General features: G+C 43.8%; 1 protein-coding gene across 2 annotated transcripts in view; it reads right to left on the bottom strand.

Moving 5' to 3' along the window:
- LOC118775935 (homer protein homolog 1-like) overlaps positions 1 to 12,015 on the bottom strand; it is a 66,733-nt gene that overhangs the window by 24,139 nt on the left and 30,579 nt on the right. The window contains exon 2 of one of the 2 annotated variants that reach the window (XM_036525901.1): positions 6,410 to 6,566. In XM_036525901.1, coding sequence (XP_036381794.1) covers positions 6,410 to 6,566 — 157 coding nt within the window. Of the gene's footprint in view, positions 1 to 6,409; positions 6,822 to 12,015 lie in introns of those variants that run through there. The other variant, XM_036525900.1, reaches the window with a different exon arrangement.

The following is a 12,015-nucleotide window of genomic DNA, read 5'->3' as shown; positions in this document are numbered from 1 at the left end:
TGCAAAGAACAGGAAGTGGCTGGGTCAGAGCCAGCACGAAAAGACACACAGGAAGCTGCTGAACAGCTGGGATATTTCCTGCTTTTAAAATACATATGGACCAAAGTACCCGGAGCTAAAGGACCCTTTCCCGGTGATTTGGCTTCCATGACAAAATTAAAAGTCAGCAACACGGGAGGTCTGGGAACTGCTGGAGAAAACTGCGGGAGAAAATGACCCCACTGAGTTCATTAAGCAAACTGTTAAGCGAACATAAAGCCAAAAAAGACACCCAAAAACCTTTTGCCGTTATTTCTAGAGAAACAGTGCCTCTAATGTATGTAGGGATTCTGCCAACATTCTGACCTGCTGAAACTTTATTGATTTGTATACAACCATTTCTGTCTGTGTGGATTCAGGCTACAGTGTGTGTGCGTGCATGTGTGAGTAAGTGTACATATACTAAAATTAGCATTTATAAACACACAGATCAATATATCCAATCTTGACTGGGTTGTCCGTAATCAAACAGAGAGCAGACTGATGAGAGCTATCATAACCTGCACGCCTCTGACAAGCTGGACCTTGTCAGGGCCTCTCTACAGGTCCTTCTCAAAAAATTAGCATATTGTGATAAAGTTCACTATTTTCTGTTATGTAATGATAAACATTAGACTTTCATATATTTTAGATTCATTACACACAACTGAAGTAGTTCAAGCCTTTTATTGTTTTAATATTGATGATTTTGGCAAAAAAGTAAAGAAAAACCAAAAATCCCTATCTCAAAAAATTAGCATATGTCATCCGACCAATAAAAAAAAAGTGTTTTTAATACAAAAAAAGTCAACCTTCAAATAATTATGTTCAGTTATGCACTCAATACTTGGTCGGGAATCCTTTTGCAGAAATGACTGCTTCAATGCGGCGTGGCATGGAGGCAATCAGCCGGTGGCACTGCTGAGGTGTTATGGAGGCCCAGGATGCTTCGATAGCGGCCTTAAGCTCATCCACAGTGTTGGGTCTGGTGTCTCAACTTCCTCTTCACAATATCCCACAGATTCTCGATGGGGTTCAGGTCAGGAGAGTTGGCAGGCCAGTTGAGCACAGTAATACCATGGTCAGTAAACCATTTACCAGTGGTTTTGGCACTGTGAGCAGGTGCCAGGTCGTGCTGAAAAATGAAATCTTCATCTCCATAAAGCTTTTCAGCAGATGGAAGCATGAAGTGCTCCAAAATCTCCTGATAACTAGCTGCATTGACCCTGCCCTTGATAAAACACAGTGGACCAACACCAGCAGCTGACATGGCACCCCAGAGCATCACTGACTGTGGGTACTTGACACTGGACTTCAGGCATTTTGGCATTTCCTTCTCACCAGTCTTCCTCCAGACTCTGGCACCTTGATTTCCGAATGACATGCAAAATTTGCTTTCATCCGAAAAAAGTACTTTGGACCACTGAGCAACAGTCCAGTGCTGCTTCTCTGTAGCCCAGGTCAGGCGCTTCTGCCGCTGTTTCTGGTTCAAAAGTGGCTTGACCTGGGGAATGCGGCACCTGTAGCCCATTTCCTGCACACGCCTGTGCACGGTGGCTCTGGATGTTTCTACTCCAGACTCAGTCCACTGCTTCCACAGCTCCCCCAAGGTCTGGAATTGGCCCTTCTCCACAATCTTCCTCAGGGTCCGGTCACCTCTTCTGGTTGTGCAGCGTTTTCTGCCACACTTTTTCCTTCCCACAGACGTCCCACTGAGGTGCCTTGATACAGCACTCTGGGAACAGCCTATTCGATCAGAGATTTCTTTCTGTGTCTTACCCTCTTGCTTGAGGGTGTCAATGATGGCCTTCTGGACAGCAGTCAGGTCGGCAGTCTTACCCATGATTGCGGTTTTGAGTAATGAATCAGGCTGGGAGTCTTTAAAAGCCTCAGGAATCTTTTGCAGGTGTTTAGAGTTAATTCGTTGATTGAGATGATTAGGTTAATAGCGTGTTTAGAGTACCTTTTCATGATATGCTAATTTTCTGAGATAGGAATTTTGGGTTTTCATGAGCTGTATGCCAAAATCATCAGTATTAAAACAATAAAACACCTGAAATATTTCAGTTGGTGTGCAATGAATCTAAAATATATGAAAGTTTAATTTTTATCATTACATTATGGAAAATAGTGAACTTTATCACTATATGCTAATTTTTTGAGAAGGACCTGTATATTGTCCCTCTGACCAGCGACATTTCTACCATTCCTGCGCTTCGTTTGCCTGCACTGCTCAGTCGTTAGGTAGAGGAGAGCCACACAATCCTTGCGATATTAATGATTTAAAAATCGCCCCCTGTTCCAGTTTCCCCTTCCCTGAGTATGTTGCGCAAATCTCATCAAAACCCCAGCGGGGATTCGCTCGCGCTCTCTAATATCGTCCCCCTCCGCCCTCTCCGCCTGCACAGAAGAGAGCAATCGCTCTCATAAGAAGCCAGCTAATACAGACGCATCGTTTCGCTGGGCTGTTGTGCGTTTGTCATAACCACACAGGGGGGAGGCGATCTGCGGCCGTGGGCTCTGACGCATCACTAACCGTCTATTTATTCTACATTTCTTGTACACTGTGAGGGAGCACGTTGCCTTGGCATAAACGGAAGAGCACCAAATTTGGAAATAGTGCGTAGGGTAGATAAAACGCATTCCTGCACATAGCTGAGCCTCCAGGCTTTCTGTTTCTCATATTCTTTTCTAAGATATATATTGTTGTGTGTGTGTTTACATTTGTCCAAATGTAACCGCAACACATTTTCTGGTCACTATCGGTTAGACCGACATCTGTAATCTGTAGCCATGTTAGAATATTCAGCGCAAGAATATTCCGTGATTGTGATGTGTGAAACTACAATGCTGCGTAAAAAGAGCATAGTTTTACCCGTGTATTTCCGGCATACCCGGGGGGCAAAAGCAGCTGGGAAGAACGTATGCGCTGTTGCTAAAATAATGCAGGCGAGCGAGCGAGCGAAGCGTAAACAGGCAGTTAAAGCTTGCTAACTCTCGCATATGTGACGCTCCTCTGTCAGAATGTGAAGCGCAGGCTCAGCCTGAGATCTGCAGAATGCGGCTGACGAGTTACACTGCAGCAGTTGCCTGGTTCGAACCCGTGAAGGAGCCGTGTAATCATACACACGCCGGAATTGTAATCACATTAAAGAGTAAAGTCGCGACTCCCCGGCACGGAGTCTTGTATGTCACAACGAAGAAGGTCACGCCACACCGAGAGGTGAGGACGTCCAGTGTTTTGAGCACGGTAATGCCGGTTCAGCTCCGTATTCTGTCATTGCATTTAGTGAGGCACAAAGCCGACGTGACATTTAACATAATATTTCGCTATGTGAGAGCAGACCTGGCTGTTGACAATAATCCTCCCATACTACAGTGCACACGCCTCAAGTACTGTCAGTAGAAAAAATTGGGACTACTTTAAAGTATAAAAACAAGGCAAAGGCTAGGATGTAACTACACAATATAAATAGACCCATTACATCTGTCATAGCACACGCCCAGTACTGCTAGATCGTCACAGGGGAAAGCCGGCAACCCTCTGCATAGCAAATAACATCCACTACCGACCCTTCAAAAATTCATTGAGATTAAATTGCTTTGAAGTTACATGTTTGGGATGACTGATTAGAGTGTACTCATCTGAGAATAGCAAACAGAGATTAAATTGACTATCTCTTGGTTGTCACGACTGCAGCTGTATGCCACAGGCCAATGGCTCCTAGACAAGGGCCAGGAAACGGACAACAGAGCCGCAGATCTTCCCATGACAGAGAGATGGATGGTGGAAACATGATAAACAACAGGAGATAGTTAACAAGTGGGACAGGATTAGCCTAACCCCTTGCTAATGCCAGTGAGCCCAATGTGGTGGATTAATGCCACTATCCTATGGTACTGTCTTCCAGTTTACACCACAGGGCCAGGATTCCATATAGGGGAACCTACTAGTCTAACTTTTACTTTTACTTTAACTCTTTGGCTCTCACTTTGCTTGGTTTCCACTGTTGGAATACACAGCCCATATAATTTTTGCAGGTAAAATAACCCAATTCCTTCTGAGCCACCATCCAATGGGAATTCCATATTGTTTTTGAATTATCTGTAGTTGGGTACGTTGGTCACAGAGCTATTCAAACACACAGAACCCTATAAAGAAACCCCACTGAATGGTGTCTACTGAGGTGTTGTTCTACAACAAAATAACACCCAAGAAGTATTGAGTTAGACACACCACATCTTTGTGAATTAGCCTTACCAGAGTCAAGGATTTCATGCTCAACACATCCAACAAAACAGTTTTCCTTTTGTGCATTTTAACATATCTACTGCCTTTTTAAAGAAACATTCTGTTCAAGTTCTGATTACCTGTTCACGTCTAACAAAAACTGTCAGGTAAACAGTTTTCAGAGAGCAGTCCTTTTGTCAAGTTCTATGACAAGTACTACCTCCCAAATATCCTCTCAAAACCAACCAGGGCGAATTCAAACTAGACTTGGTCATTCATTGACCACAATTAAAAAGCATGGAGTAGTGGTCACATAACTGGATTTGCTGCAGGTTTGCATCATGCTTCATGATACACTGAAGTGGCACCTTTACTGTATTGGGATGAATAATATGTAAAAATATATGTTACATACTGTACATCACCCTGCATCCGATACACTGACATAGTAATAGAGTAATGTTCGGTATATACAGTAAAATAAGCAATATATTGAAGGTTAGGTAGGCCATTGTTATGAGTGAGGAGCACTGTGTAGAGTAATAAAATTTTATCGAGGCTCTGGAGGATACTGTGGCATGTTATTTATGTCTCTGAAAGCCACGGCTGGGTAATGTGGGATCTTTTTACGGCAGGGCAGAGCATAGGTGCTATTTTAACTGCTCTCCCTTCTCAGGAAAGAGCAGAAGCCAATAGGTTCCAGAGGCTTGTAGCATCTCTCCGGCACACAGAAAATATCCCCCTTTTCCTCCGCAGTCTCAGATGCGAGCTCGGTAGGTGCTGAGGACACCGTGCTTCATTCCATTCCAAATAATGGAAATCACTGTCACGCAGTGACTGATCGCAGAGTAAGTGCGTTACTGGTTTAATGCACCAAAAGAAACACTCCACACTTCTTCTGTAAACATTTGGCGTCTTCTGTCAGCCCAAAAAGATCATCTCGCTGGACATGCGTAGCAACCTGGGGATAATCCATGGAATGAGTTTGTGGTATGTGCAAAATGTCAGGATGGCATGAGAGCAATAGTTGTATAATTTTCTGGTATTTAAAATGCCAGGGTAGCATGAAATGCAATAAGAAGTGCAGGAGAGACTCGAAATCGAAACAAGCAGAGGATGCCAGCACAGCCGCTGCAGCCCTACACACCAAACTGTGACTCAACCCGCTGGGCAGTCAGGAAATGGCAATGAGGCCAGAAACATTAATCTCCTTAATATCAGTGAACCATGTCCGCTGACAGAAAACATTTGCAAAAATGAAAAACCATTAAAAATGAGAAGGAAAGTACAATGAATATCATATGCATCTGTAATGTAAAACCATAATTTCTGAATAATAGGTAAAAAAAAAATCCGAAAAAAAATAGATTTGTAATCAGAAAGTGTTTTTTAAAATCTTGTAGATCTACTTTAAGATTTGCACTTACAAAATCAAACAAATCGTTGCCCCGGATCACCAGATCACAGTGGCTTTGCTAGCAGGTTGTCAGGCTGCACGCTTGTAGCTTGCCACCGAGAGATGAGTAACTGGCTTTGTAAGGCTCCCTTATTTCAGCCTCGGGCGCATGCTTAATCTCAATCACTGTCTCCTGTCACTGTCTCCTGCTGCCCTCGTCCTCTCACTGGCTGCTCTGACGTGTTGCAAGCGCTCAGGTAGGCACTCTCACCCGTATCGACAGCAACGGGGACACATACTGAAGACCTAAGTGATCTTTCAAGGATCAGCAAAAAAAAAAAAAAAAATGACATATCAAATCACATCAGATGTGCAACATGACCAGGATGAGAGTCACTTCGTGTTAAGACGTAGCACAGCGATTTTAATAGGAACTTGGCCAGCTCACAGCATCATACTTTTTGCATGTCCCAGATTTGTCTGCACATAAACACTCCTGAAATTCATGGCATAAATTAGCTGCAGTGTTTCATATGAAAAATACATTCTTTGGATATTCACGCATTTGTTTACTGTCTGTCGTACATATTGGAATGGAGCAGATGCATTTGGGCAAGATTTCAGAGAGATATGAGGGTCTTCAGTCCCCAGACAAAGTCAACAAAATCAGAAACAGGTTGATGAATTTTCCCAAGTGAAGTGAGGTGGTCACTGTGTGGACGTAGACCCCACAGGAAGTGTGAGAGCTGAGGTTCCAGGCTTACCTTGGAGCCGTCCAGGCTGATGATCCTGTAGACGTTCCTCGTGCTGTCATAGAAGTAGGAGACGGTGACGGCGTGCTTGCTGGTGGGGACCCAGTTCTTCTTGGTGTTGGGGTCGATCTGGAAGACGTGGGCGCGGGTGCTGTAGATCGGCTGCTCCCTGAAGGGGACGAAGAAGAAGTGGTGAACCTCTTTGTGCCGCAGGATCGTGGTCCCCCCGATGGCCTCCGGTGACCGTGACCTGCCCGGCAACCGGATCACCAACTCCCCGCCCTGCATCGCGGCTGAACCCGACCGGGGCTCCCGGGACTCAGATCCTATGCGCTGCCAGACAGGAACCCGCCCGCCCGTATCCAGAAATCTGCGCAGCACCTTACAGATCCCTGAACAACGGTGCCGGACCTTCTCAGCCTTGACGGGAATGCCAGCTGTTTGGTCTGAGAAAGGGGCCGCCGGCTAAATTTAGAGCCCTGGCCACACTAATCTGTCAGAGTCCCACCCCTTTGGCGGATCACCCTAGAGTCACGCTGCCCCTCTGCTTGCACAGAGGGAGCAGAGGGAGAGAACCCAGAGCACCTCACACAGCTCCAAGCCTCCGACATAGAGCCAGGGCAGACAGATAAGTGCCCGTGCCACAGAAAGGACGACAACTTACAGTTCAGTCGAGGTACAGTCTTTACAGGTACAGTTCAGTCTTTCTCAAAGGCAGAGGAGTAGAGTCCTGACTGGGTCACTCAATCAATGGTCCCCAGGTCAGAAGATCAGTAGACTAAACAGTAAAAAACACTGCTGGATCCTTTATCTGCCCAGTGGGAGAGTAAGCCCACCAGCTACCATCATGTGACTAGTGATGCTCAAGCTTCAATCTTCTGTCTGAATCCTGGGGGGCCTGTGACTGATAGCCACACACACACACACTTAGTGACCCCAGAGAGATCAGTGGCCATAACACTAGATAGCAGCTGCTCTATAGCCAGTGTCTCTGATACACTCGCAACATCAGTAGTCCCAGCAGTGCATGGTTACACTAAATCTGTCAGCCTCCTGTCCCCACTTTGTCATCACTGGAGACCTCTGCTTTCTATCTACTGGACCCCTATAGATAGACACCACATCCGCTACTTGACAGGCACAGCGGAGCCACCGCCTGATAGCTCACACTATTCTAACAGGTGTCAGCAGTCACGCAAACAGGCACTGACAGCTCCACTCTTACTGAACACCAACTCCATCTGCTTATGTTCATGGCACCCTAAAACTGAGAGGAACAGCAGAGTGGCTTCATGGTTAAATAAGAGGGCTTGTTATTCAAAGTTTGCATGTGTTATATCAAGGTTGCTCACTATATTTGTGAGCAGGATTCTTAACCTGAACTAGTTTCAGTAAATGTGAAAAATGAAAGATTAATACAACTCCCAGGATCAGGCATCTTTTAAGCAAATAAATAACAATTACTTGATTTGCTTGAAGAGATGTGTTTGCGGTGGTTTTGTTTTTTGTTGCACACACAGAACTCTCATTTACTCTGCAGCTTTTTGGTGTCATCTTTCTGTCCACAGTTGCTCATCCTCAGTAAGCGGCACTGACTCCTTTGCGATCATTCCTTTACACCATCTCTCCTTTACGTAACGGCTATGTGTACAAATCCTGAGCCAAAAGTCTTCATTGCAGTGGGCTTTTTTAATTACCCCCGTGGGTACAACAGCCACTTACTGCTTTACGCTGAGCGTGAGGTTCATTCATACTGATATTAAAAAGCTAAAGACACATTCACTTCCCCCAAAATCCCAGTGGCAACACAGTGTGTGACCAACCAGCAGCCACTGAACTACGCTATGACGCATTTCGGGCGCAAGCTCACGGGGCCTCTAGGATTTAATAAGCGGAGTGGATGTGCGTAGCCCAGCTTCCAGCACAATTAGAGACACAGGCCTCTTTCCGCAGGGACTCGGAACAAGACAAGAGTGGGAGGATTTGTGAGTTCAGGGTCTCTTTTATTCTGCTGAGAGAGGGGTAGCTGTGCACCGCTCTGTGCTGCAGAAGCCCTCATAGTGTCTGATCTAAGTGATGCTCAGACCCCCAAAATCCCCCTTTACATTCAGAGTGTACAGATATCAAGTATATCAAAGTACAATATATTGCGTGTGCCAGGATGCATTTGCTTAAGGGAACGATTCAGGACAATTTTCAATGCTTTTTACACACCGCCCTTTCATTTACATTAAAACAACTGAGATTAAGCATCTCAGAATAGAAAAGCTTCACTTTTACAACAGGAATGCCCCTCAAGCCATAACTGTTTTAATTCCCTGCTCAGCAGATGATAAAGTCCTGATTTTTTTGCGCATGTGTAAACCTTTCATGTGGGGGGATATTTACTGGAGTGATTGTGGACCTTGCTCAAGGGCACGAAAGCAGTGTCCCACCTGGGGCTTAAGCCCGTTGCCATCAGCGCTCCAATTGCACACCACATGCTGCCCCAGCATTGTTTCCCAGGCCATGGAAGACACAGCTAAGAATGTCAGGATTAGTGCTGCGTGACACACGGCCTCAGTGAGCAAGCGAATGCCAGCCGCTCGACCGCAACGCGGCGGCTCTGACCGGGGGCCGCGCGGGGGGGGTGTTGGGCCTCTCCGGCAGCCAGCACCGAATCCAATTCTGTCTCGTTACTCCCAGGACCCAGCTAATAACCATATTCAATTCCATTACCGGGGGTTCTAATCAGCTGCCATCGCCCCTGATATATGCACAGGGAGAGAGCAGCAGGGAATTGTGGGTGGGTGTGGGGGTTGCTCACAGAGCACGGCATGCCAGATAGGGAAGTGCTTACACAGCACTGGAGGCTGAGGATCTTTGAACAACATCAAAGGTGCCCCGCATAATTGCAATTAGAATTCACCAGCGATCACCGCTCTTGAAAAAGAATCAAATAAATAAATAAATCACCTCGCATAAAAATAAGACTGCACTGAACCCAAAATGAAGTTTTTTTTTTTCTTGTGTAAAAACTGAATGTAAAATTAGCATGGTCCACTGTCTGCAAATGAGAATTTCAGGAGAGTTTAGGATTCATCAAAGCCAAATGGCATTCATATTTTCTTGTACTGAACTTTATTTAGTTTAATTTAATGAAATTTAATTATTTTAAAATGTACTACATTAGCCTACATTAAAAAAAATGCTAAAGGTTACACATCTAGGCATCTACTGAAACTACGGTAACTTAGCCCGCTAACTAGAAATTTCTGATATAACTACACCATGTCTGCTTAGCTGGTGAAGTGGATAATGTTACATTCGTGTCCATCATCTTAAACGTACGTATGTGGAAATGGTGACTATAAGCTACATCGTACTCATTTCTTGAAATTAAACTTGACGTTTGGAATTCTGATCTCGCTGTGGTGGTCGCCGTTGCTTCATCACCGGAACTTGAAGGGTGAGCATTTGTTTCTGTCGATGACAGTACCTGGCTCCAGCGTTTCCTCTCTTCGACAGATGGTGCCCAGTAGCCCTCCTCTCAAGGCCAAAAAACTTGAGACTGTGTACTCTTGTCCGGTTGAAGTTTTAAGTGTTGCATAAAAGGGCCACAGCATCTTATGACCCTCAGCATTTAATGATTCAAAATCATGTTTCTACCCAGTCTCTTAAAACCCTGATTGCCCATGTTGTTGACTTCTTTATGTTGTCCTCATGTTTCCCTTCCCCTGTTTTATTAATTTCATCTTCACTGATGGTTTTATGCCTTTTGTTGTATTTTTCCACTTGTTCCCTAATTTTTCTTTTGACAGGTGCACCTCCTTTTTTTAGGACTGTCCAGTATGTTGGTTTTCATCAAAGTCTCAAAGTCTCTATTCTTGCCAAAAAGTTTAAATGTTATTTGTGAGAAATTCTCCACTTTAAGTGGCAAATGTCTAGCTATGTTGTTGCTGTTAACTGTAAAGTCATCTAATGTTATTCCAATGTTGCTGTCATGTTCGGTTGTAAATGGAATCTTCAGTTGAATGAGCTTGCGTATTAATTTCGAAAGGTGATAAGGCCACTTTCACTGGAACTACTTCATAGCCGTGCATTATTACCGTGCATTTACTGGGAAATAATGCACACCCCTCCAGCCAATCAGAAACGAGTATTTAACCCAGCCGTGGTATAAGTCAAAGTAATAATGACCAATTAGACCCAATGTTCTCAGAACATTCAGCAATTTTATTTGCTAACGTTTCAACTTCCTTGTGTTTTTAATCTGCGCCATGAAATTCACTAACCCTACGTCACTAACCCTAACCCTAACCTTAACCCAACGTTAAAGGTGCATGCTACCACCTACTATACCGGAGTGCGTAACATCATGGCTTTATAAAGAATACTGGACATTAAATCTGTTTAAATAAAGCCATTTGAACCTGTAATTATTTGTCCAGTCCGCAAAATCTAACGTTAGAGAGCTAAAAATGATTATAGCCATGGCATATCATAAAAACAAGAAAAATACCGGACATGATGATGCTGTGTGCTTTGGTGGAATGTGGTTTTGAGATTACAGTGGCTGCTTTTTTTTTTACAAATGTTTTCTGTGTGTTATCAACTCAGTCATGGAACAGGCTAGCAGCTACACATGGATGACACAAACAGGGTTAATTTGCTTTTTCATTAAGGTTCTTTTTTTCAAGATTTCTGTAAACATCCAATGAATAATACATGGGAATTGCTCAGTGCAACCTGATACATTTCGAGACAGCGAAAAACAGACAGAAAAAAATATTCAGTGTTTTCACATGATTTTCACTTTTGAAATGAAGGAATAAATTTTAAGATATCTGTAAGTAGGGAAAAGGTTAAAAGCTGTGATGTTCTCACACCTCATGTGCTAATGACATTTCAACTATCATCGAGACTTCCTGAAACTGTCAAAGTGGTGGATTTAACTGAAAGTGCTGTCCTTTTCCAATAATAGCTGAGAAGGAGAAAAAGAAGAAAAAATAATATTTTTATATGTATGTTCTTAGCCAGTAAACCATATCTATGCTGAGACCATTTACTTGTGCTTCACTGTAGTGCAGAATTCAGACCTTTTATGACTCAGGAGCACAGCACAGTGGTGTTTACTCCAGTTATTAAGCATATGAAAAATTGCCCTTTGTCTACTCCCTTCCATACAGATTTTACTGTGATCTGTGATCACAAAAACATGCAATCAGTACAAGATGAACTTCCTAAAGCACCCAGTATGCAGTCTGCCAGCCTTTTATTTTTTCATGTATATCTAAATAAATATGTGACTGCATTCTTGCTTCAGACATGCAGAGAAATCCAAGTATCCCAGTGCATTCTGGAAAGCTGTTGGTTTGCATCAAATGTTCACCTAAACTGACCAGAGTAGAACTCCGTTACCCAGGCTCTCGTGTCCTCATGACGAGAGCTTTTCATGGGCAGGAGGATGTACTGCAAGTTGTCATGGAACTGAACTGGGTTGTTTTGAAACGTGAGCATAGATATTGATTATATACAATCCAAAACCATACATATATACATATGAATTTTTGATGAGTGAGTTCTGCTTTATATATATAATTTCACTTGCTTTATAACACATAAACAATGCACAGTGG

This window comes from Megalops cyprinoides, chromosome 4, assembly GCF_013368585.1.
Source record: "Megalops cyprinoides isolate fMegCyp1 chromosome 4, fMegCyp1.pri, whole genome shotgun sequence".
In the NCBI taxonomy this organism is placed as follows: Eukaryota; Metazoa; Chordata; class Actinopteri; order Elopiformes; family Megalopidae; genus Megalops; species Megalops cyprinoides.
Note: the sequence above shows the minus strand (reverse complement) of the source record. Positions and strands in the feature narration are given on the sequence as shown.